General features: G+C 36.3%; 2 protein-coding genes across 3 annotated transcripts in view; one reads left to right on the top strand and one right to left on the bottom strand.

The window, feature by feature from the left end:
• ChAT (Choline acetyltransferase) overlaps positions 1-21685 on the top strand; it is a 78161-nt gene extending 56476 nt beyond the window's left edge. Inside the window, exons 4-12 of one of the 2 annotated variants that reach the window (XM_089728241.1) lie at positions 10234-10406; positions 10942-11128; positions 12586-12763; positions 13565-13743; positions 14380-14600; positions 15369-15491; positions 16794-16986; positions 17669-17869; positions 18334-21685. In XM_089728241.1, coding sequence (XP_089584367.1) covers positions 10234-10406; positions 10942-11128; positions 12586-12763; positions 13565-13743; positions 14380-14600; positions 15369-15491; positions 16794-16986; positions 17669-17869; positions 18334-18552 — 1674 coding nt within the window. In that variant the 3' untranslated portion in view covers positions 18553-21685. The remainder of the gene's footprint in view (positions 1-10233; positions 10407-10941; positions 11129-12585; positions 12764-13564; positions 13744-14379; positions 14601-15368; positions 15492-16793; positions 16987-17668; positions 17870-18333) is intronic. The other variant, XM_089728242.1, reaches the window with a different exon arrangement.
• A 2518-nt stretch (positions 21686-24203) lies between these two features.
• Positions 24204-27840, bottom strand: part of Mekk1 (mitogen-activated protein kinase kinase kinase 4) — a 40773-nt gene continuing 37136 nt past the window's right edge. The window contains exons 31-35 of the mRNA XM_089728243.1: positions 27576-27741; positions 27369-27491; positions 26318-26418; positions 26011-26193; positions 24204-25536 (exon numbers count right to left, since the gene is read on the bottom strand). Coding sequence (XP_089584369.1) covers positions 25486-25536; positions 26011-26193; positions 26318-26418; positions 27369-27491; positions 27576-27741 — 624 coding nt within the window. The 3' untranslated portion in view covers positions 24204-25485. The remainder of the gene's footprint in view (positions 25537-26010; positions 26194-26317; positions 26419-27368; positions 27492-27575; positions 27742-27840) is intronic.

Genomic DNA, 27840 nt, shown 5'->3' with positions numbered 1-27840 from the left:
GGGTTCTATACTAAAACGTGAAAAACAGAATACAAGGATAGCCAGTACAACAAAAAATAATTACTTACATCAAAATATAACTTCATCTATGAAAAACCACTTAACCAATGAAATCAATATCATAGACAGTAATGAACTGAGTCCAGAGCTTACGAAGAATATTATAAATTCTACAGTAGAATTTTACAAACCTCTGGTAAACGCTACAGAGTCTGTAATAAATATAACGAAAAAAATTCAGTTCATTGAAGACTATTTGAAGATCTCGGAAAATGTGACTCTTAAAGAGAAAGGTGATTTTTTTGTAAACGAACCAAATAGAATAATTTTGAAAAATAATAATTTACCTGACGACAACACAAAACCAGAAGCAAAGTTAGTTACTAAAATGAGTCAAACCGAGTATAGTAAAGATACAACTACTATTAATGAAGCCGAAAAATCAGTTAATGAGACTAAGTTTCAGAGTAATAACTGTAGTAATATTGCTCAGCACAAAACAAAAAAATGTGCCTTGATCAATACAAAAGAAATTCTAGACGGATATTCAAACTTTAGCAGCACTACTTTTTTACCTACACTTAGTGTGAGCAACAATGACGACGCCACCATTAAGTTTAGAAACGTGGTTGTATTGAAAAACGATGATATATCTACTAAATCTTCTAAGCCTACAAACGAAATTATGAACAAAAACCAATCAAAATCACAAACTTTCTTATTATTTAAATATTCTGAAGACCACATAACTACAGGACTTAAAGTAAGCAATACTTCTATAAATGATATTAGCGAAAACATGATAAGCACAAAAGGAATTAAAAATAATGAAGTAATCATACAAAGTTCAAATAACAGTATTACGGAATTCGGTGCCAACATAATGAACTACAATAAAAAGAAAACCGAATCATCAAAACCAAAGTACGATATTTCTTTACACACTCAATCTCACAATAATAGTTCGAAACTAAATTCGGTAGAGGCACAAGAAAGAATACAATCAAATATCAAAAAAGATTTCGAAAGAAGGAAAACGACAGGCGGTTATAAAATAACTGAAAAACCTAATAATTACACGGAGCTTGACAATAGACTACCAAATGTTCAAGAAAATAGCAATATAATCAATACACCACATCGAAATGTAAAATTTCCAGATGAAAAAATCCAAAGTACCATTACAGTTCCTAAAGTAGAAATAAATAGTTTAGAAAATAAATCGGATCAATCTCATTCAAGATCTTTAATAATGAATAATGAAATTCCTGAGATTCCAAAACTTAACAAAATTTTTGCATACGAAGGTACTGATACAACAAAAAACTATATTACTGGAATTCATGGTTATTCCAAAAACAACATGAAAAATTATCTGGATAGAATGAAAAATTCGATTTTAGCCACCGAGAAAATCACAAATTTAAATGCAATTAAAACAAAATATACTGTGAGATACAATCTGTCTGAAGGTAAAAATAATACTGAAATTCCTACAATAACCTTGAAAAATGTAGATCAAACTGTTCAAGATGAAGGTGTTTCAAGTTTGGTGTCGATTTCAAAGCCGAAAAAATTACTATTTGATGAATGGGTCACTAAAAAGAATGACGTACGAAGCAACTTACAAATACATATCTTGGATCAGCTTCATAATAATATCACAAAAAATCCTCAAATGGAGTCAGTATCATCCAATAGTTTCAGGGAATTGGTAAATAGCGATAAAATCAACGAGACAACGAATATCAACAATCAGAAATTTAAATTTTCAGAGAATCTAATGTTATTCACGAACAGAATGATTGAATCTGACACTTTATTCAATGATGTCGAACTAAAAAATAAAATGGATAAAACTTTACAAAATTATACTTCAGTATCTATTACACCAATTACGGCGGTTGCTAGATTTTTGAACAGTAATGTAATGGATTCTTCAGGAAGCAGTAATATACAGAATCAAACAGAGAGTGTCATTAAAGCCAGACAAAATAATTGGGATCCTATTAATGCAACTGAGTATACAGAATCAATTCATAAATTCAGAAGTACAGAAGATATAAGAAAAGATAGATCAAATTATATATTTTCTGAGCAAATAAATTCACAGCTCACGCAACATGATCCAGAATATGTAACAGAAAACCTTATTTTAAAAGTTTCAAAAACACAAGTAGGGTCAAATGTAATTTACCCTGTAGTAGATTTTACAGAAACGATTAAAGGATCTATAAATGGTGATCATAAAATACTTTATCATAATTTCGATTCTGAATCGACAACTGAACAACCTAAATTTTCTTTCACATTAAAAAGTGCTGAATACCCTTTTACGACTGAAAATCATGTTACTGAAGATTACGCAACAGTTAATTTCGAGAAAAATCAGATTGACCCACCTAATTATGACAAAGAGAGCAAATCAAACTTATTGCGTACTGTGGTTGAAAAAGCAAAATTTAATAAATTAAAGGGGTATTTACAAACACCCAAGAAAATGTCTTCCTTAGAGACTGTACCAAAGTCAGACTTGATGTTGATAAGTACTTTGCCTTTGATTAAGAAATATAATTCAAATAAAATGAATGAAAAACGACCTACAATACAACAGCAAATAAATACAACTGAAATGCTAATAAATGTTTCAAGTTGGAATTTAATACCACCAGTAAGTTCTGATAACACAATCACAGCTGACAATATTCCACTTTCTACATCAAGTTTCAGTACAAATTCTAATAATTCCAGTATTGAAGAAAGCGAAACCAAATTGACCATAAAGAGTAAAATTTACCCATTTGATGAAGTGCTTCATGAAACTACTATTAGTAGAGACATGTCGGATTTATTATCAAATAAATCATCTCCACGTATAACGAAAGCAATTAACAATAATGAAACAAAAAATGGAAATAGAAAAATAGTCGGTAAAATTAGCACAAAATCTATAACTACCATGAAAAATTTTGCGGGAAAAATACCTCTATTTCCACTAACGAGCACATCTGAAAGAAATGTGACTTTGGAATGGAAAAAAGAGCTTTGCGATCTGAAACCAAAGCTGGGCACCTCACAGCCAGTAATCTTTATTAAAATGAATAAACTAAGAAATAAAACTACGTCACCAATAGACATCTATGAAACATCATCTATAAACATCAATAAAGATCTGAACAGTAAATACAGCTTTGATAGCAAAATTGAATTTGATAAATTCCATGGTAAAATAAGTGAAACTGAAAAAAGTGACACTTCATCTTTTGATACCCCATCTTTTGATCATAGAGTCAAGAATCTATATAAAAGTAAAACTAATTTACGACCTAATGAAATTAGTAATGAAGTTGACAGTGCTAATTATACTATAGTACACAAAATAATGAATAACGTTGATATTAATAAAAAAAAATCACATTCTGTACCGTTTAATAAAAAAACATCAGCTCAAGAAATTGACTTTGATAAGAAAAGCTCAGTGACTTACAAATTTAAAGAAAATAAACGGTATTTATTAGATAAAGAAGATAAAATGTTGGACGCATTAAAAAACACAAGACCAAATATTATAGAAAATAATTTCAGGATTACTTCGCCAATGGTTATGAGTTTAAATCACAACCAAATATTGAGGAACAAAACTGCTGCATTCTCTTTAAGTTCTGATGCAATATTCACTAATTATGTATCTAGTAAAAGCATCGAAAACATTCTACAAAACGCTGTGTCTGGTACTGAGAAATCTACTAAAACTATGAATTATAATCAAACAACTTTACATCCTTATTTCAACTATCATAATACTACTTTTTATATCAAAAAGCCTGAACAACCTTCACAAATTGCTAAGCCAATACAAGAGCTTGTCGAAACGGGAAAAGAAACTATTAAACCGGCCAGCTACGGAAACGATGTAATCCAATATAGGACATCAACAGACAGAGTTGCCCATCAAACATTATTTTCAATACCTCAAGCAAAGTCTGGGGTATCAAATAGTGAAGGTAAAAATACTAAAATAGTAACAAATAAATTCAGCATAATTGACCCTAAGCTTTATAATCATACAACAGTTTCCGGTAGTCCGAATACAAATGTTTCGTCTATCAGAAGTTTTGATAATAGTAGTGAACTAACAATGCTTAAGAAATATTCTATAGCCTCTACTATTGAACTATTGCCTGCTACACAACCAATCAAAAATTTTTGGATTAGTAAATGGAAAGAAAACATAGCCACAAAGATACCTCATTACGAAAATTATGAAAATCGAATAGAAACTTCATTGGAAAAACACAATGAAATGACTCTTCGTTCAACTGAATCAAACAATAAAATGGTAACTAAATTTGGCATGACCGAAGATACCAAAGTTTCTGAAACATTGTTAAATGGTTTTATTATCAATCGACCAAAAGTAAGAAATGTGGAAAAAGTACAGAAATCAAACAATTCATTTGTAAGTAGAAATGGGACGGTAGTAAAAAATCATTCTGAATTAACGACAATCTATTACACATTTCCTTTTTACAATGCTGCTAAAACAAACACAAATAAATTACCCAGTAAAAAAGCTGTATTTTATGACAATTATTCCAACGTAATTCCACAGAATAAAATTGAAAACATTTTACAGAATTATGATAGGGGAAGATCAATTGAAAATTTTGTTAGGGAAGAAAAGAGTACCGTTGATAAGCTTTTAGTGCCAATTAGTACAAAAAGAACTAAACTAGTCACGAATACCGAAACTGGAGTAGATCAGAAACTAGCTGATGAAAAAAATGACATGGAAACAAAAAGTAACGATTTGTATAAGGAGAGAAGCAATGTAAATTATCCAGTGAAAAAGAGTCCCAGTAAATTTTCTAGAACTGTGAACGTTCCCAGTCAATTGAACACTTATTCCAATAGTTTACGAGCAAATAAAGATTTCATTAGTGAAAATACAATAAAAACTCTCATAAACACTGTAGAAGGTAGATTTGATACTAGCGGACCTAATTTCAATATGCACCCAATGTCACTACTAGAAAATAAAATTAATAAAATGTATCCCAAAACAAGCTTAGCTTGTAAAAATAATTCAGGAATTCAGGAACATGAAATGAGAACACGTAATGATGAAAATGATTATGCTAGTAAAAAATATATTCGAGATGTAAATTTAGGAAAAACTCTCAATGCTGCATGTAATATCAGAGAATGCCTTAAAAATGACAATAATAAAAAGGTACATGAGAAAGAGTTTGAACTTAACAATGATCCAACTACAAAATATTATACAATCAAAAAACACTTAGAAATTGTTGATGATACTTCGATGCCTATCATTTCTATAACAGAGTTTGGTAACGAAAATAATACAAATATGAGTGAGTATTTACATGAAAACGATCCTGTTAATAACACAAATCATAACAACAAATTACAAATGGAAGAAACTAATGACTCTACATCTATTATCGACAAAATATATACCCGGAATGAAACCGCGGATACCGCAACTATTGCATTGGGTCAATTGAAGGTATGCTCCGATAATCCACAGTACAGCGGAGACGGATGCAACATTAATAACAAAGAAAATACTGTTAAGACATTACTTGGAACTCCTGAGTATGTCAATAATTATAGACAAATAGATATTATCAAACGGAATACCCTTCAAAGTACAGCGTTGGTAACAGATGTAGAAACCGAAGCTAAAAATAAAAACCATTATTCAAAGACTCACGAGAGTGATCCTGATAAAAAGATAGTAACAGCATCTTCAACTCTACTTGAAAGTTTATCAGTACCGAGTAATCTCACACTACTTACACCGAAGTTGCAAAATATGATGAGTTTGTATAGTGATGTAAAAAATTACTCAAAAAATAAATTAAACAAAATAATTCAAAAGAAATATTCAAATAGACACGTGGTTGTTGAAAATACGATTAAACAATTGGCACATGATCCTACTACAAATCTTAACATATATAGGAATGAGTATAAAGCGCCAAGCGTTTTTTTTCAAACTCTTCCTTTTACTAGTAGCTTACAGAAAAATGAAAGACAAAACAATTCCAGGGTAGCTGTTTATAATGAAGGTGAAACAAAATCTAATAATAATAACATGAAAATGGTTTATTACAGCTCAAGTTTAAATAGTACTAAACAGCCTAGAAATAAACAGATATATCTAAAGACTGCACATCCCGAAATCACAAAATCATTACAAATAACCACGGTTTCAAGCTTAGTATCAAATCGGGCTTCTGTTTTTGCCCAGCCATTACATCTTATGAAACAGAATGAGAAACAAAAGGGGTTTCTCAAAGAAAAATATGACTATGATCTTAAAATTGCAGCTGCAAATACAACGTCCACTCAACATGTTCTTCCAAAAACATCTTTCGACACTTTGGCTGTAAGCCAGTCTGATAAACAAAAAAGTATTACCAAAAAGTGTTCTAGTAGTAGAGGGACTAGTTTTGACAGTGACAATAATAATATACTTGAGAAGCAAGGAAAGAAAGTGATACCAGTAACCGAATTAAGTATTGAATTAGAAAAACCTACTATAAACCCTATTACAAATACTAGGATATTGAAATCCACAAATGCGCTTAAAATTTTCGAAGTAGAACCTAGAATATTAACAAATTTAATTGTTAATTCAACAATTCCAATTTTACTAAATACAGAAAGAAATATAATTTCTTCGGCAGTGAACAAGAAAAAATTTAATAATTTTATTAAGTCTCCTGGTTCTAATATTTCTTTTGTTAAGTACACTACTGCTACAAGTACAGAAGTTACTTACACAAGTTTAAAAAGTAATGTAGAAGAATTAATGATGAACAATAATGGACATTTGGGACACAAACAATTTACAGAAGATCAAAAAAGTCTTAAAGTAAACATTGACTCACATTCAACTCAAAAAATTGAAGAAAATACAAAATATATTGGAAAACAACATAGAACTGGTTATGTTGACAGTTTTTTTTCTAATACTACAGAGAATTTCCTCAATACCAACAACGCCAGCAATAGCCGTGAAACAACAAATGATAAAATAAATAGAAAAGTGTTAAATTATGTTCATAGCAGCCTCTACAAAAATAAAGTTTCTACTACGCCTGTGCTGGAAAATAGCACGAGGGCTGTGCTTTTATCTGAAAATAATAAAATCAATAATTTTGGTCCCTCAACAACAAAAAAATCGAGAGATAAACCTACAGAAGGACATTATACGTTTCAAGAGTTTAATGGAACAAAAACTAACAAGACAAAAACAAATATAACAGATGATATATTGCAATCTAGAAAGTTTGAAAAAGCTGTTACATATACTATGATATCGGTCAATAATATGTCAACTTTTTTCTTAAATAAGTCCAAGTTCAAATATGTTGGAAATAATGCGCATAATCGCAAAGACGCAAACGAAGCCCTTACCACTACTAATACTACTTATCAAAGTAATAATATGAAGGAAAAAGTTAGCCTAACCACTAGAAAAACAATGTTAGCTTTAAATGGTATCCCTGAAAAGGAAAATTTCAGTAAACCAAAAATGACAGCTGAAGGAAGCAACAATGTAACAGAAAACATAATTAGTAATAAATTAAAAGTAGATACTAAGGAATGGAAAACACAAATCGTGACAGAAAGAATGACAGTTGAACTGAATACTACACCTCAGGACAATTTTACGCATTCCATTATTTCAAAAATGAAACTATCACCAAAATTAAAAAACCAATTTAGATCTGAGAGACCAATATTTTTATACGAATTACACACAAAAGACAGAAAGAGTCAACCAAAAATATTAAAATTAAGTGATTTTAAAATCTCAGAGAATCAGCTATATCAACGAGATATTAAAATAAAGCTGATTCAAAACAGTCAAACTCAAAACCAAAGTATCGACAAAGAACTAAATATCGCCACAGTCAAATTGAAAACTTCTTTTAATAAAAAAGAAATATCAAATTACGCAGATTATCCGATTGAAAATATACCAATACTTGAAAAGCAAACAACCGTAAGTGACATTGATAAACATTCAACAGTAAAAAGTATAAAAGATTTATTAATAGCAACGCAAAGGAATGCACTAAACAAAAATGTTATACCCGGATCCAAATTGAAACTAATTACAACAAGCAATAATAACACAGCTAGTTCTGCGAAAAAATGGCATACTGAGATTGACACTACCCTCAAATTCGAGAAAACTTCATCTGTGGATTCAGCAAAAAGTACCTATACTAATGCTGTTCCAAATTTTACCAAATCTTCAGAAATATTTAGACCGACTTTGCCATCTTTATTTATATATCAAATCAAAACGAATCCTGAACGAAAAAATGTTATAAAATCATTAAAAGTCAGTCGAATAAACGTATTTGATGATAGAGTACATAAATACGATTATAAAATCAAAATTGACCGTGAAAATATAAAAATTTCCAAAGATACAACCAAGATTCATCGAATTAGAAGTAAGGCCTCTAAGGATAATAAAAAAAAAACTAAATTGTCAAGAAAACTTAAGACCATCAAATACAACACGTTTCGGCCTAGTATCGACGACGATGCTTCTACCTCCGACAAAACTAGAAAATCTCAAATTAAGCATAATTTGACTATTAATCATAGTAACGGTCAAAATATAGTCCAAAATACATATTTCAAAGATCATTTACCTACATTTTCCAAAACACTAACAATAAAAAATAATAAATATGAAACTAAAAGTATGCTGGAACCGTTCCTGAAGACTAATCTTTATCCGATAAAATTAATGCCAGCAAAAATTCAAAGAAAGGTCATGAGGAGAATGCAGTTCAACAAAAAAGAAACAGCACTCGCTACACGACAATCCGCTGCAAGTATGACTAACAATTTATTTAATAGGCCAAAATTTGTACACAAGTCTGTTTCGGCAAACACAAGGCAACGCGTATTAAAACCGACTTTTGAAAATATCGATAAAGCTAAAACAAAACTGATTAGCAATTATCCACAAACAGTCTACAGGCAAAACGATCGTGACTTTTACAAGGAAGATTTTGAGACTCATCACAAATTAGGATTGACTTGGAAAGAAAAAGTTAACTACGTCCAAGAAGCATTGAAACAGTTCATGCCGAATTCCCGAAGTAAATATGAGAATGTTATTGAAAAGCCTTTTATTCCGAATAATAAGCCTGGATTTTTACGAGATAGAATAGACTCAGTCAGGAGCTATTTATATGAAGCTGATTACGCAAAACCAGAGAAAGGTAACAAAGATTATTTTCTGAAAACTTTAGATGGTCCCACTGGATTAGAACCGCCCTACGCAGGAGAAAGGGTGGTGGAAGAAACGACAAAAAAACGAAAAAAGACTCGAAGGAAAAGGCGAACTCTTTTCTTTTTGAGTCCCACCGTACCTTATAATAGATATTTTTAACATTAGAAACAAATAAACTATTGAATTTACAATTTGTCTCTTTAATTAAAACACCATTATACCTTAGAATGAACTCTAAGATAAAGCTTTACCTTAGTGTTATGAACTTTCCTCTTCAGTCTTTTAATTGTCTTTCTACGAAGGTTGTTAGAACTTATAATATAATGCAACCCGTGTTTCGTAAAAATATAACTAAATACAGTTTTTAGTTTGTAAATATGAAAAGTAAAATTAATTCTATTTTTCATTCGACTGTGAGAGAGTCGGCGACTTAGAATAGCACTGATAAGGGATTCGCTGGTGGATTAGCAGCAGTGCTCTCTGAGTATTGTATCATTTAGAGTTAGTAAGGCGTACAGTAAGCCCGCACGTATAGGTTCCACCATCCAGTGTATCTGTATTGCATTGGTATTGATGAATTTTGGGTCGATCGATGGGTTGTACAATATAATAGACACTTAGACCTCATGTCTCAAGGTGAGCGATGGCTTTCAAGCTGTGATGACTATGGTTTCAGTAACCATTTAACGCCTAGTAGGCCGTGAACATATTCATCCATTTACACAAAAACGATAAACCTAACCATGTTGTGTTTTCGGCCTTGCACTGCGGTAGTATTGCTAAATCACAAGTGGGAACATCTAAATTAATTCTTGACGAGGTCTATGGTTTCGCGCCTAATAATATACACTTTATTATCTAAAATATGTATATATTTACTACAACATTACTATAGACTTATGATTCTGAATAAAATGTTTTAAACTATCTGTAACCAGGTGACTGAGTGGTGGTTGGATGACATGTACTTGAAGGTACGACTGCCTTTGCCGATCAACTCGAACCCAGGGATGGTGTTCCCTCGTCGCCACTTCGTCAAGATGGAGGAGGTTGCTGACCTTGGAGCCTTGTTCATCGATGATCTGCTTGACTATAAGGAAATGTTAGATAGGTGAGAAGAAATAATTGAATAGCACAGTTTTGGCACAAACAAGTCAAACTTTTTACTTTTCTTTCTGCTATTCACTGGTAAAACATTAATAAAGTAAATAGTGCTGGTAATTGCCATTTGCTTGGTTGTCAAGCTCTAGTATTGAAAACGATGTAAACTGCATTTATTTCTAAAATAAGCCATTATACCAAGAATGACTGTGTGTATGTAACTATTTATTTATTTATTACACTTCATGTAAAACTTACATTGGCGGACTTAATGCCTAAGGCATTCTCTACCAATCAAGCAAAGGTAGTGCAGAGTAGATAGTGGTAGGTGCAATGATATTTATATTAAGTTACAAAAACTATATACATACACACAAACATACATACATACATACATACATATAATAGTTTGAGATATAAGTTATATGTCAAGGTTGGTGGTGCATTAACGTTATAGATGTCTATGGGCTCCAGTAACCACTTAACACCAGGTGGGCTGTGAGCTCGTCCATCCGCCAAAGCAATAAAAAAAAATGATTCCGCAGAGGTGAGCTTCCTCTGGAGAGGGCCACGAGTCGCGAGAAAGGCCAACCACTATGCATGGAGCAGTTCTACAAGCTGCTGGGAGTCTGTCGCGTTCCAGAAGTGGGGAGGGACCGTCTCGAAATGCCACGAGCGGGAGACGGAATCGAGGAGACAGAGGAACTGATTGTGGTCGCGTGCAGGAACTATGTAAGTGTTGGTTAATCAGCTTTTGCACCAGACGTCAATCACGATGATTAAAAATACTGAAATGGCTCTGAGCTACGTCTTGCAATTCCTTTCAGCAAAACTAACATAATGCTGTTTTAATTGGCTTAACAAAGGGAAGGTTATCGAATCCGAGAGCATGCATAAATTATGCACATGATTGTTGTAGTGAATACCTAATTTTCTCTTAAATATGAAGAGGTGAAAATCTCACCAGTATTGTAATAACGCGTTAGTAACGAGAAATGCGCTAGTACTCATCCATTCTTACAATAGGGTGCAATAGTACCACTGCAAATTATGGTAGGAGTAAGTGACAAGGATTACACACATAGAATGAGTCTACTGATTTTCTTGCTGGATCTTCTCAGAGGGTCGTGATTCCGATCCGGTAGTAGATTCTGCGAAGCACTGCTCTTGCTAGGGATAGTGTTAGCAAATTCTCTCAGGTTGAGGCCGTGAGCTTATCTACTCGTCCACGCGTAGCTGGAATAGTCCGTTAGGCTTCCAGCGAATAGTTAGGAAAAAAAGCGGTTCAAATCTAAAACTAAACAAAGAACCCAGTCTAAATTTAATTGTATACTATAATTTTAAGTCAAGCTTTTAAAATTGTTTCTGAAAATCCTATCTAGTTGAGAAAATTCAATTCGCTTCGATTCTGTCTGGTCTGCCGTTGTCTAGACTGTTAAGGATCTCCTAATTCAATGAAAGTCTGTAGTTACCGAACTTTGTAGTTCACACACATCTTGGCTAACACTTTGCTGAACGATTTATGTTTTGATTTTTTTTTATGCAAAGAAAATAGTTTATAAAAAGCCATATCATCAAATTGATCTTCATTTTAATAAAATTATTCGATGCGCATCCTTTTAGTTGTTAAATATTATTGTAAATTCCATCTCACCTCGAAATTTCTTTTTGATTTAATATTTCTGTTATAAGCAAAAAATTTTTAAGTTGTGGACCTGTCGATCCTTATGTAGTAATAATAAAAACGGTACGCGTGCAACTTGGTGCACGTGAATGAAGTGAAACTTCTTTTTCGATGAATAGTATTGTGGTTTTTTTCGTTTGTCATCCTTAAATCAGATCGGTCTTGTAATAGGGAATGCTGGTTATAAGAGATGTCACATTTTCAACATTTATACTATATATATTTTAAATTGTACATAGAAAAATAAATATGTATAAATTTTTAAACACTTCTTTAAAATATTAGACGCTATTCGTTGCTATTGCTCGCGCTAGCCTGTCACAGGTATACTACGCGCATGCGTTCGAGTGCCACGCATTCACCCACGCTCTGTCTCTTTCTAGTATGGTAGCGTTAAACGTTTAACGCAACTTTGTTGGAAGTCGCATTAGAAGTTTCACTTCAAAAACTTCACACTCATTGGTACAGATGGTTGAAATTAGACTTAAATTGTCTTTGTTTTCAGTTCTATCCAATCCCAGTAAAGGCAGTTGACCGCGGAAGGCTGACTCCAGGTGAAATCCAAGCTCAGCTACTACACGCCTTGGTGGATGCGGCTGGTGCTCCTCCAGCGCCTAGAGTCGGACTTCTCACCAGTATGAATAGAGACCACTGGGCTAGAGCCAGAGAGCAACTTATTAAAGGTACTGAATATTTTGTTGTGTAGAGAAGTAAGCTCGACTACATGGAGCTCATCTAGTGAATGGATAAATTCGGTTTCCTTTCATATCAAAGAATATTTCTGCGTACAATGTTCTGTTCGTATTTATTCTGATAATTACTGGTGGTAGGACCTCTTGTGAGTCCGCGTGGGCAGGTACCACCACTTTGCCTATTTCTGCCGTAAGCAGTAATGCGTTTGGTTTGAAGGGCGGGGCAGCCGTTGTAACTTTTTTTTTTATTGCTTAGATTTTTTTTTATTGCTTAGATGGGTGGATAAGCTCACAGCCCACCTGGTGTTAAGTGGTTACTGGAGCCCATAGACATCCACAACGTAAATGCGCCACCCACCTTGAGATACAAGTTCTAAGATCTCAAGTATAGTTACAACGGCTGCCCCGCCCTTCAAACCAAACGCATTACTGCTTACGGCAGAAATAGGCAGGGTGGTGGTACCCACCCGCGCGGACTCACAAGAGGTCCTACCACCAGTAGATAGTCTCAGTATAGTTATACTTGAGACCTTAGAACTTATATCTCAAGGTGGGTGGCGCATTTACGTTGTGGATGTCTATGGGCTCCAGTAACCACTTAACACCAAGTGGGCTATGAACTCGTCCAACAATCTAAGCAATAAAAAAAAAATCTCAATTTTATATTTGCGGGGTTCCGCCATGCAATTTGCTCTACCAAGGTTTGTTCATTTTGTGATCAGATAGCGCCTTAATATTATAATTTAAGCACATGTTATATTCACAACGTGATCCTCTCTGTGCTTTTCTAAGACGAGAACAACCGCACTAACTTGGAGTTGATCTCGCGCGCTCTCTGCATCCTGTGCCTCGACGAGGCGGGGGGAGATCGCGCTGATGCTGATGCTGACACTAACGCGATGCTGAGGGCCATGCACGGAGCGGGCACCAAACACCACTCCGCTAATAGGTGGTTCGACAAAACTGTGCAGGTAAATAGACAGCAGCAATTACTTTTTCGTTACTTCTTGGTCTTAATGTGTCCTACCCACAGCATGTGTCCTACCCACAGTACATGTTCTCCCCGCAGTAATGTAACCATGGTAGAGGTCAAGGCAAAGAGGTCAGGATTATCCACTTTTTCTTTTATTTGATTGTGTTTGAGTGAACAACCTTACGACCTACACTCTGTTCAGTGGCCACCGGAGCTTATAGAATTCACAGTGTGTGAATATAGCCTCCTTGAGATATGAGGTTCGAGTCTCATTTGCATTGTATTGTAATGACTGGTCCATCCATGAAACCGGAACTCCTGACTGCTTCGTGGCATAAAAACTATTTCCAGGAATTTAATTCTTAGTCGCCTTTTTTCCATGACTTCTGTGTTTTATTTTAATTTATTTTTTTATTGCCCTTGTAGGCAGAAGAGCTTACGGCCCACCTGATGGTGAGTGGCTACCATCACCCATGGACTTCAGCAATGCCACGGGCAGAGCCAAGCCGCTGCCTACTTACTGTGCTCCTTAATGGTTTTCTTTGTCTGTTCGTTGCTCTGTCAGGAATATAAAGTTAGTAGGAGATTAAATTCATTGTATTGTGTAATAAACTTCTTGAACTCTCGGTCGCAGCTGATCATATCATCCGATGGCACCGTGGGCATGTGCTACGAGCACAGTGCTGCAGAAGGAGTGGCAGTTATCAGGTTGGCTGAACGAGCTCTCGCCCGCGCTGAAGTCGCTGACAGACCTGCCCCGCCACCGGCGCTGCTGCCGGCTCCTCAGAGTATGAGATGGAAGATCACCCCGGACGTACACAGGAGCATTGATCAAGCTGCTAGGGAGTTGGATCGGTGAGAATTCAAGTAACCAGTAAATAGGCAAATTGTCTTTTCTTATTTATTTATTACACTTCATGTAAAATTTACTTTAGCTGACTTAATGCCTAAAGTATTTTCTACCAGTCAACCAAAGTAGTGCAGAGTAAATAGTGGTAGGTGCAATAAAATTTATATTAAGTTACGAATACATACACAAAAAAAGATCGTTTTTGGTGCTTGAACTCACAAAACTTCTTCATTCATTTAATGTCTATTATTAGGAACGTACAGATAAGAGTAAAAAAACTTAAAAGCGTGGTTGGGAAGACAAGCTCAGCTGTCTACGTGTGACAGAGATAGTCGGGCTGCTGTCTATACAATGCGCGCGCCCTAATCACGTCCTTACGGATCCATCAGATTCAATAACCCTTGCATTAGACACCTTCACCTCTAACACTAGGAGCAGGCTAGCTGTACTCGTCGAACTCGGCAAAGACTTCGACGTGCAACGTAACCTAAACATCAGCCCGCTGAGTTTCTCGCCGGATCTTCTCAGCGGGTCGCGACTCCGATCCGGCAGTAGATTCATTCGCGAAGCAGCTACTCTTGAGTTGTTAGGTCTCCTTTGGAGGTGCTTAGGTAGCTGTAAGCAAAGCCCTTCCTCACCCACCTGTCTTGGTGAAACTGGAAAGGCCTCCGGGACGCCAGTAATCTCTCAAACATAAAAAAAAACAATTCACATCTGAGATCAGGTGCTAACATAAGCTATTAAAGAACAAACATTGATAATTTCTTTCCCAGTGCCATATCTGATTTGGACTTCAAAGTTTACACGTACCGCGGCTACGGGCGGGAGTTCATGAAGTCCTGTCGCACCAGCCCTGACGTCTACATCCAGCTGGCGCTGCAATACGCTTACTACAAGTTAGTAGACGTTTGTGTTCCAATGATTGATGTGTATCTACTATGTAATAGTAAATTTATTATATAATGAATGTAATAGTGGTCTCCTGGCAGTCGAAATTCGACTATAATTAAACACTAACAACATTCTATTGTCAAAGACTAGTTATTATACTTCTATGATCACAGATTTCGGCAAGACTACACTTGAGACAAATACGAGAATCTATTCTCAATTTGACCACAGACTATAAGCAATAATAAAAGTTTGACAATAAACAAATAGTTATACATACGTGTGTGTGTCAAATACACGGTAGTGTGTGTAATGTTTTTTTTATATTGATTTAATGTTTTTTATGCATAATTTAAAAAAATATTTTGCACTCCTTCTCTATATTCTTTATAAGTGTGGGAAATTTCATACTCCTCCGTCCGCGCAATTTTCGTAAAAAGGGGTACAAAGTTTTTGCTTCACGTATTAATATAAACAGGGCCGATTGTACGACTTGTATTTACGACGATTGTATTTACAAAGCCGTTACCATACCATAAACACAAAATTACAAAATTTTCCTTTTATTTTTGTACATTCAAAGCAAATATAGGTTTTAAAGTTTTACTGATCAGCGTGTCATTGACATAGAGTCCTCTTTCAACTCCACCCACGCTCTTCTCTTCTGTTATTGCCTGTCCTTGCCCAAATTGCGTTTCTTACTTTTCTTATGCTATTCAATCTCATTTAACAATCTATTTTTTTCTTCTTTTTTCAGTTCATAGCTGACACTCTGATGATTTTTGCCATACTCGTTACGTAGCCATTTTATTTTATATTTTATCAACATCATCATATTGAGTCTTTTAACGGGTAATTTATCACACTTCATTCGATTCCTCTTTAGCACGTTCGTAACTTCAGGGTTTTTTTTTTTTTATTTTTTTTTTATTGCCTAGGTGTGTGGACGAGCTCACAGCCCACCTGGTATTAAGTGGTTACTGAAACCCATACAACGTACATGCGCCACACACCTTGAGATTTAAGTTCTAAGATCTCAGTATAGTTACAACGGCTGCCCCACCCTTCAAACCGAAACGCATTACTGCTTCACGGCAGAAATAGGCGGGGTGGTGGTACCTACCCGTGCGGACTCAGAAGAGATCCTACCACCAGTATTTATTTTATGACGCTTTCCTCGTTTGAAGTCCATTCATGAGAATATACTAACATTTTTTTGAAATTCACAGCCGGAAGAGCTTACTTTTCGATAAATCTTTAAGTGACTAGCTTATCTGCAGCTAAGAAGTCCTAAATCGTTCTTCTAGGATGTACGGGTACCTGGTGTCTACATACGAGTCAGCTTCACTGCGGCGGTTCCGTCACGGGCGCGTGGACAACATCCGGTCCGCCCACAGCGCCGCGGACGCGTGGGCGGCCGCCATGTGCGCCGCCGAGACTCCGCCACTCAACGACAGCAGCGACGATGGACAGAAGAAAGTCTCCTTCAATTTATATGGGGTTGGTTGCGATATCAGCATTTTTTCCCTACCTATGCTGATAGCCTTGAGAGGCTATTTCAGCTTCGCCCTAACAGGTGAGCTCACAGGGCTCAAACCGGAGTGAGTGCTAACACTGGCCCTAGCAAGAGAAGTGCTTCGCAGAATCCACCACCGGATCGGAAACGCGACCCACTGAGAAGATCCGGCCAGAAACTCAGTGGGCTGTGTCTGTGGGTTAATTCGCTCGTCGAGACCGTCGTCGCAAGCGACATGTTCGACGAGGACGGTGACCGGGTCAGCATACCCGGCTTTACTAGTCGAGAGAGTTTTTGTACACGCTGTAAGAAAAAAAAACGATATGAATTGTGCTCTGTTATAAAATGATTAACTTTTTAATGTCAAACAGACAAAAAGTTACTTATTAAAAAAAACCTAATTTGATTCAATTGCGTAGTTTGGCGCCTTATGAACAACCTGGTATATGTATAACGTTTATCATATTCTTTCCTATTTCTGCTTCGAATCTATGATGCGTTTCGATTTGCTGAGTGAGACTGGGACCTCATGTCGAAATGTGGTGGCATTCACGTTTTTTGGTTCACGTGGCTAGTTCTTATCGCACAGGCCATGAAGTCTTCTACACATAATTCTTTCAAATAAAATCTCGTTTCAATCCAAAATGACCTACAATAACCTTCTAGGAACAAAAGAAGCTAGAACTATTCGAAGAAGCGGCCCGTAAGCAGACTTCTATCATGGAAGCTAACATTCTTGGCAAAGGCATCGACAACCACCTGCTGGGACTCCGCGAGGCGGCTCGCGAGACTCTGGGTGAGCTGCCCCAGATCTTCACTGATGAAACTTACAAGCAAATGATGCAGTTCAAACTCAGTACTAGTCAGGTAAGTTCAATCGGAAGGCCTCTGCTATACAATACAACTGAGTCTTTGATCTCATATCGAGGTGGGTTCCGCTAACGACTTAACACTAAGCACGTTGTTCATCATTCAGTGCTTCATTCTATAAACAAAAAACCCTCAGACAGAGACCACTGAGTTTCTTGCCGGATCTTCCCAGTGGGTCGCATTTCCGATCCGGTGGTAGATACTGCGAAGCACGGCTCTTGCTAGGGTTCGTGTTAGCAACGTCGTCAGGTTTGAGCTCCGTGAGCTCACCTACTAGTTAAGGTTACGCTGATATAGCCTCTCAAGGCTCTCAACTAGGTAGGAAAAAAAAAAAAAAAAAAAAACAAATACTTAGTTTACTCGGAAACTTGATCTTATCTCAATACAAGAAGTCTTTGTTACTTCGCCACAGAGAGAAGGAAATATTCACATATCAAATTCAATGAAAATTCTATCATCAGGTGGCCACCACAACAGAAGGTACATTTATGGGCTACGGAGCAGTAGTCCCTGATGGCTACGGCTGCAGCTACAACCCTAAGAAAGATTGCGTCATCTTCTGTATTTCCTCGTTCAGCTCATCGAGCCTCACTAACACAGAAGCCTTCCGCCAGTCCTTAGAAGAAGCCTTAGATTCAATGAAGCTAATGTTTCAGGCCAAGGTCGAAGAAAAAGCTTAAAAGCATTCGAAGAAAAGTATCATGAATTTGATGTTTAAGCAATTATTTACAATTACGCTTACTTAGGAAAACTTATACTCAATATAAAATTTATAAACTAATAATATTTTGCGACATAATATTAATCAATCGTTGAAGATGTATTTTGCAACACCAAAATTGAATATTTCAAATTATGCAATTAAAAAAATAGTTTTAAGGTAACGAAAACATATCATATATTAACAAATTTAAAGATACGTAATGTTTAGGTATTATAGTTACTATTATTATACAATGTGTAGTATCTTTAGAGTAACATTATCACTATTTGCACTATATAAAAGGTTTAAAAGAATTATTCTGTAAATCAAGAAAAAATTATTAAAAAATATTCGCTTGGCAGAGTAAGTAAAAAAAATATTCTTTGTTAACCGATAATTATTAAATGTAAATTTTTATAATATGTTTATCATAATCTTATAATATTCTATTTACAATTGTTAATAATAGAGACATAATGTCCGCTATCCATGATTCTAACTTAAATTAGATTTGAATTGTTATTGGTTGTAGTCAAATATAGATTCGATCATTTTAGGAAAGGTCCTAAAATATATCCATATTTGTTGATAAATGATCTAAAAAGGTTTAGATAATTTATCAACAAATTATATTAAAGAGGTAAATGTATACACGATCTTATGGTCCTGATGTCGTGTCGTGTCGTTTAGTTTTTTTTGCAATTTAATTGCTGTTTAAAATATTTTAGAAAAATTGTTTTAAATGGAATTAAAGTAAATTTTATTGAGAAGCTGGGCAACGTTAGGTTTAAGTTAAATCGATGTTATCGTTAATTTATAACTGCCGTGATGATCTTATGTGATATAGTTTAGATTGTTCCAGTAGTTTATTTGTCTATAAAAATACGCCATAAAGCTAACTTATTGTGACTAAATGTCAATTGTATTTTATGTATTTGCTTAAAACAAACTACAATGCATAGTTAAGAGCTAAGCGGCAATAGATCAACATAACCACATGGTTGTTAATCGCATTGGTATCTGTTGGATATTCGTTGTTTCTGGTTATTTTGATAGATATATAGAGTCGAAGTTTTCAAGGTATACTCATTATTATACTGTATAATTAGTATAACGCATTTATCAATTATGTCTTTCGAACGAATTCTTAAATTATTTACTCATATGATATAAGTAAGTTATGGCTTGATGCACATATTTAATGTTTCATTCTAGCCATTCATTTAATGTGTTTTCTTTGAAAACCATTGTTATTTATTGTACCAAATTATTTTTTTGTATAAAAATTCCCCCTCGTATCGTAGACTGAATTAGTTTAGTGCTTGCTGAAAAACTGCACATACCTCATTCGGGTTCTGACCTCGGAAGGGATCGGACGCTTGGGCAAAGAGTTCACAGGAGTCGTTTAGTGTGTAGGATCCTAAATAGCGTCCATGGGCCCGCGGCTCACAGTCGTGGACCAGTCCCACATACATCGCGCGCCCTCTAGGCGCAGGGACCTTGTAAAAAGTTCGACTCCCGGCCGAAAAAAGGCGATAATGGCGAAGCGTCGAAAGCTGTAGATAAATTATCGACTTCTCACTATTGACAACCTTCGATCCGACCCCATTGGATCTACGTAATGTAGACCTAGCGTTAATAAAGTCAAGCTTCAGACATTTTATCTAGAGACTAACGACGAAAATTATTTATTTCCTATTTAGCCTTTGAGGTTTATCGTGCCTAGGAGTATTAGTTCAATTAGAAAACAAGTTTCTTTATGCTTAAAATTACTGTGAGTAAAATCATTGTTAGTGTTACACATATATTTTATTATTATTCTATCTAATGAATGTTAGGATGTAAAAGAGTATCTTGGCATATTAATATGCAAAAATGTCGTAAAATACTAGGCCACTTTTCTTTAGAAATGAAAATGAATTAAAATATTGAACTTATAAAAGATAAGATTAAAAATTATTTGCATTAATGCACGCTTTATCTTTAATAAATATTTTCTCTAGGACCTATAGCATTCCACAGACTTGACTTCCAAAATAATTGTATTGTGAAACGTTATAATTTATTTGAGGCTATAAATAAGGCGCTGATTCAATTCAGTATCTAAACAAGTCGATCAAAGCTACATATTATATTTTTACAGTTTTTTTTTGTCTTGTTTAGTCTCATAATAGAAAATTAGACAATAGTTCCTACAACATTTAAATATTGACGAATGGTATCCCAGTCATCTGTGATCACGAAAGGTGTGGAAGTATCCCAAACGTCAAAAATAAGAAAATGAACATAACAATTATAATAAAAAAAATATGTTGAAGCACATAAAGTAAAACTCATGAACTCTGAAGAGAGTATTAAATATGTCAATACGAAAGTCGTAAGTTGATGTCGGCGACTTTAGCTATAAGCTCAGTACATGTATATTTTTCTATTTGATGATTTGATCTATTTTGATTTTTTTAAATTTGTTCATTGGTAGATGAGTTCACGGGGCTCAACTTGAGAGGACTTGGTAACACTAGCTCTATGAATAGCAGTGCCTCGCTTTATCTAACACCGGATTGGAAGCGCGACCCACTGGGAATATCCGGCGAGAAAGTCAGTGGGTGGAGCCAATGAGTTTCTTGCCGAATCTTCAAAGTTGGTCGCGACTCTGATCCTTTGAAAGCACTCGGGCAGCTGTTAGCAAATCCTCTATTCTAAAGAAGTTGGAAAGGCCTCTGGGTCACCAGTAATACCATAATTCTAAAAAAAGCTATAATCCCGGCCGCATACTGTCTGTTTTATTTAATAGTTTTTAATTGGAATTTTCAAATTTTGATGGTTATCCACGCTTCCGTCCGGAATTATTACAAACATATGCACCACTTAAGTAGATTTTTTTATTTGAAACGGACATTGACGGATACGGAAGCTTCGTAAAGTTTAATAAAAAACCTTAATCTTGCAGCCTTACTTCCACAGATAAAAAATATCTACAACGATTACGTGGCTGATTAATTAAAAATAAACGGCTCAAATTTCGAAACTCTTCCTGAAGTCTGCTAAGAATAGAAGTCCGTAGTGTCATTATCCTCAGACGATTGCTTCCGGTAAATTGGCGAGAAAAAGAGTCATTTTCGTCATTATTATTTTGTTGCATTTTTTCTTTTTCTAAGCTCATTCTGATTTTACATTTAATCTATTAGAATTAATTTTCAGGCGCTACTACTGAATTGGGTCAGCATAATATCATTTCATAGATTCTGTTGAACCACACAGATTAATGTTACTAAAATAAAATAGTATGTAATCTTAGTATTTAATGTAATTGAAACATATCAAGAATGGTGATTCGTCATGTACGAACATGACCAAGAATATCAAAAACATATCAAAGTTTTAGAATGTAAGGTGTATCTTAATATAAAACATATCGATTGAAATATCAATGTTTAGATTGTAATATATAGTTGTTATTATATATAAATACTCTTATATTCAGATGTTTTTTGTGTCCATAAATAGTTTGGATAGTTTGTTAACTTAATAGAGTATCTCGTAGGTTGATGTTAGGGGTTTATGAATCTCACAATGGTTTGAACTTTAGATATGGTGGCTGAGCTTGATTATGTTCAAGGGCACGGCCTGATTCTTGTATTTGCCGATGATGTTCTTTGATAGAAGTGATGTGTTACACACGGTAGAATAATTTATTTAGTAAGCACGTTCTTTGAAATAAAAAGTTTAGTACCTTTGTAATTTAAAACTCGATTCAATGAGACTTAAAAGAGACAAACATAACGATAGGAGTTAGCCCGCGAGAGAATCAGACAGAATACTTCTATTATTTTTTTGTTGACACGATAAATAATATTTAAGTCTGCATTTACTATGTGAGTTAACACGGCTAATTTACCATGCTAGGCTTAGAGTATTAGATATATCAAGTACGGTGTTAAAATACCTGTTAACGAAATCTATGAAAGATTTGCAATTCAATGCATACATATAAGAGATATAGAATGTAGATGTGCGATATATCACGTTCCTCTACCAATTGTCAAATTATATTCAATGTAGTAGATAAGTAGTAAGTTCAATAAAAAAATGTCAAATAAATTACCTAACATAATGTAAATTACTAAGCTTGTATTCAAATTAGTTTATAGTAATCATCACACATATGGTGCGTTAACGTCACTTATGCAAATTATGTAAATTTTCAGGAGAATCGTTGGAAAATTCAACGTCACTACATAGTATAAAACAAAGTCGCTTTCTCTGTCCCTACATCCCTATGTATGCTTAAATCTTTAAAACTATGCAACGGATGTTGATGCGTTTTTTTTAATAGATAGAGTGATTGAAGACGAAAGTTTATATGTATAATAACATCCATTAAATAGTGGAGAAATCAATAATAAATTATAGTTTCTGAAGCGAAGTGAGGGCGGGTGCTAGTCTTATTATATAATTCTTATATTGTTCAGCTAGGCTATAGAAGTAAAATGATAATATTTAAATTACAAACTTCATCAGTAAAAGCAAACATCTCTCTCGTCTCACTAATAACTATTAAAAAATGTGTTTTCTCATACTCAGTTCAGTGTTAACAAAAAATGCATAGGTGACTTTATAGCATCGTATGTGCGATGTATGGAAGAGTTGACGTTATAAGGGTACTGCTAACTCAACTCGAACTAGCAAAATGTTTCAAGGGGACTAGACCTGAATTATGTTAATACCAATACTTGCTGGTCCTACCGTGTTGAAGTACCTATAGGACTTGTGTAACTCAAACATATCATATACACGTAGTTTACGTATGTCAATTCGATGTTGTTATTTCAATAAATGGATGTATTAAACATGTTTCTTTTTATTTCATTCGTCATTGACAGAATGTTTTTGAAGTGAAACTTCTTTAGAATCGTTGTGATTTCAAACTCGATGAAACGAAAAAATAAGTCCATAGAGACACAAACACATAAATGTATAGGATTCGGCCGGCGAGAGAATGAGATAGAACATATTAGACGTTCTCAGTGTAGTGTTTTTTTTTAATACAGCGCCATCTATGACATTTTTAAATACTAACGTGTGTATGAAACCTGTTGTAGTGAATTTTAATTTAGGATATACGTGAAGTTCAAATATCAATTCACAGAGGGCGCTACCTCATACTATAAAAGATTATTTATAATAATTATTTACTAATTACAAAATTTTACATATACTTAGACATTTAGGATAATTTTATTTTAATTTTTGAAGGTTGCACTTCTACCACATGTAAATTGCACAGATGTTTTTTTTTCTCAACCAGTTTTTCACTACATCGCTGCTGCAACGGTAGGCAGCGGCTTGGCTCTGCCCTGACATTGCTGAAGTCCATGGGCGACGGTAACCACACACCAGCAGGTCGGCCGTATGCCTACAATGGCGATAAAAAAATGAAAAAGAGCAATACTGGCACTAAGCACACTGATCATAGTTGCGCCGGCGTCTTACCAATTAGGCACCGGACGCTTCCATCTACTCACCATCACAGTCAGCTACTCTTGGCAGAGCAGTCGTGGTCATGTGGTATCCTTGTTTATTAAAGCCTTCACAGCCTAATATAGAATGGTGATAAGAACAAACACATTCATATTTATATCATTTATTTTTCTCCAAAAATAAATCCTCACATAGTACATACATAACACGTTCAATAAACAAATACATATTTCATTACATAATTTAATGTACACATTTAAATGCAAATTTTATTATTTAATGGTTTTAGAGCTGTACAAAAAAACACAAAGGTCACCTGTTGGTAATTGAGGTGGTTCAGCAATAAAATCGAGGAAACAAAGAAAAAGGCGTATATTTTATCGAGAATCACAATGAATCAAATTGAACAGCGCGTTGGGTCCGGTGGGCCGGTACACGTACGAGTCCTTCATTTGACCGTTAGGCGATCACAGACAATACCAGGCATTACAAACATAGACAAAATATATTTTATTTGAGCGCGTCGCTAACATCACCGAATAAACACAGAGGGAGGGAGGGAGGGGGCTGGCGACAATATTTGTATCGTTACAATTTCACAGAGGACCCGGTCACGGACTGACCTGGTCGACAGTCCCGCGTGACCAGCTTCCGTTCTAATATTCTCCAATTGTAAATAATATTCAAATCAATATTCTTTTTTTGTTCTTTTTTACAGCCCTTATAGGCAGGATGGTGAGCGGTTACCGTCGTCCATGGACTTCAGCGATGCCAGGGGTAGAGCAAAGCCGCTGACTACTGTTAAGTACTCTCCAATATATTAAAACTATTTCAGTTTCTACAGGTGGTAGGACCTCTGGTGAGTCCGCACGGGTAGGTACCACCGCCCTGCCTATTTCTGCCGTGAAGCAGCAATGCGTTTCGGTTTGAAGGGCGGGGCAGCCGTTGTAACTATACTGAGACCTTAGAACTGATATTTCAAGGTGGGTGGCGCATTTACGTTGTGGATGTCTATGGGCTCCAGTAACCACTTAACACCAGGTGGGCTGTGAGTTCGTCCACCCATGTAAGCAATAAAAAAACGCTTACTAGCTCCCGCCTGACTTGTTGTTGATATGGTACACGTCACCATGTGGTCGATACTATTGTTTATACTTTATATTGTTTAGTAATGTTTATGAATACACTAGTTTTGCTATATATAAATGGTTATACAGTTATTGGACTACAGTATGGTGGGCCAGTCAATAGTTTCAGTGACCTAGGTCCCGGAGTCTGGGTCTCGTGAACAGCAGTCCGTGGCCTTAGGATGCAGGTTGAGATCTCAATATAAGTACTGTGGATCGTCTCTCGGAAGCTGTCGGCGGGAGTGCTTGAAGCCTCTCGACCCTGTGACCCCGAGGTGTGGAGCAGGGGGCCAGTTGGAGCCCTACGTCATCAGGTAGGCCGGCTCGCACTGGCAGTCGTCGTCCGACTTCACCTGGACATTTAGAATAGCACATCTCAATCTCGACAAGGGTCTATGAATATTTGGATATAGCACACACCGAGCCCAACTACAAAGTCGTCGTGGCCTGAAGGGTAAGACGTCAGATGCATTCGTATCTAGCTATGCACCGGTGTTCGAATCCCGCAGGCGGGTATCAATATTTTTAATGAAATACGTACTTTACAAATGTTCACGATTGACTACCACGCAAAATTATAATTTGCTTAATTACGGGTAGTAGGATCTCTTGTGAGTCCGCGCGGGTGGGTACCACCATCCTGCCTATTTCTGCCGTGAAGCAGTAATACGTTTCGGTTTGAAGGGCGGGGCAGCCGTTGTAACTATACTTGAGACCTTAGAACTTATATCTCAAAGTGGGTGGCGCACTTACGTTGTAGATGTCTATGGGCTCCACCAGGTGGGCTGTAAGTTCGTCCATCCATCTAAGCAATAAAGTAAACCCACCATGAGGAAGGTGTGGAAGCTGAGGGTCTCCGCGCGCGGTCGCTGGTCGGGGTCGTGGGTGAGGCAGGCCACGCAGAAGTCCCGGCCCTCATCCGACAGCGCGTCGGGGATGTCGGGGCGGCCCCCCATGCCCACCTTGAACATTATCTGGTAGTTGCTGTAGTCCTGCTCCGAGAAGGGACGCTGCAGACAGAGGCACGGGTCACTGACTGACGCGTACAATGTTAAATATCATTAAATGAAGCTTCATTACTGCCAGCTCAGAGAGCGGCTTCAGGCAACGTTGGACAGCTCGGTCTGTACTTGCCTTCCCCGACGCCATCTCGGTGACGACGCAGCCCAGGGACCACACGTCGGCGGCGCGCCCGTGCCCCGACGACTTCATGAACACCTCGGGCGCCATGTACGCTGCAACCGACACGCTCACACAACACCGGCCGGGGCGGGACAGCGGGGACGAGCCCCCATGTCGGATCAGTTAAATGCATTTCATCAGTTAATAAATCTCTAATGTTAATAAGCGTTCCCTTTTTAATACGCTTTTATTAGCTTCAAACGTATGAGATAAAGTACGTAACGGAATCTGAACATTATTTTGACCCCCTTCAAAACGTCGGATGAACTCGAAAATTGGTATACTTATTAAGGACCGATCACAATTCAATATTCAAAATAAAATTTAAAAAAATTGAAATTCCAACTGAAAACTAATTAATAGTTTAAAAAAACCAACAAAATACGCTTTTATATAAAACCCACACTAAATAATTAAAAAATAAATTTTAATAAATTTGAATTAAAAACAGTGTAAGAAAAAAATTTTTATTGTAAAAAAACGTAGGGCGTTTTTCAGGATATTATCAAAATAATCTTTCTACTCATAAATGAGTCGACTATTATCAAAGCCGGCAATCTGACTTTTGAACAATGATTGGTAAATCAGAAAAACGAATTATTGACTTTGTATTCCATTGGCAGTCACAAAACTCTTCGGAACGACATCTTAGATAAATAACAGGTTAACTATTAACCTTTACTTAATGCAGGTTTTGAACCGTATTATTTGAAGGAGACGATTATATTCAAATCAATCTGTATTGACATATCAAAAATTTTTTTTTGTCCAAATGTACAGATTGCCACCTTTGATAATAGACGACTCAAATGATCATAAAATATTTATAACTACTGATACTATGCACCCCACTCATTTTTTCTTACACTATTTTTAATTCAAATTTATTAACAATTATTTTCTATTTTTTGGTTGGATTTTCTATAAAAGCGTATTTTGTTAGTTTTTTAAAGTAGTTCCCGGGTCCCGCCCGTGTGGCGGGGTGGGGGGAGGGGAGCGTCACCTTGCGTGCCCACGAAGCCCTGCAGCTCGCAGGGCGCGGTGGTGTTGGCTCGGATCTTGACGGCGCACCCGAAGTCGCCCAGCTTCAGGCAGTGGCCCTCGTTGGTGAGGAAGATGTTGCCGCCTGCAACAGTGCGCGGGTGAGTGACGTCACGGTGCGTGCGCGGCGGGTGCGCGGGGGGTGCGCGGGGGGTGCGGGCGGACGTACTCTTGATGTCGCGGTGCGCGATGTTCCTGGCGTGCAGCTCGACGACGGCGCTCACCAGCTGCCTGGTGTACCGCCGCACCGTGAGCTCCGTGAGCGCGCCCGCCGTGCTCACCAGCGCCTCCAGCGAGCCCTCCACGCACAGCTCCATGAAGAGCAGCAGCTCCTCCTGGAGGTCCAATGTGCGGGGTGAGACCAGTCACTGCGTCTAGACAAGCGCGAGGGGACAGTCCTCTATCGGTCGTAACAAGTTGAGCGACTTGTAATC

The sequence above is a fragment of the Bombyx mandarina genome, chromosome 06, assembly GCF_030267445.1.
Source record: "Bombyx mandarina strain Sakado chromosome 06, ASM3026744v2".
In the NCBI taxonomy this organism is placed as follows: domain Eukaryota; kingdom Metazoa; phylum Arthropoda; class Insecta; order Lepidoptera; family Bombycidae; genus Bombyx; species Bombyx mandarina.
Note: the sequence above shows the minus strand (reverse complement) of the source record. Positions and strands in the feature narration are given on the sequence as shown.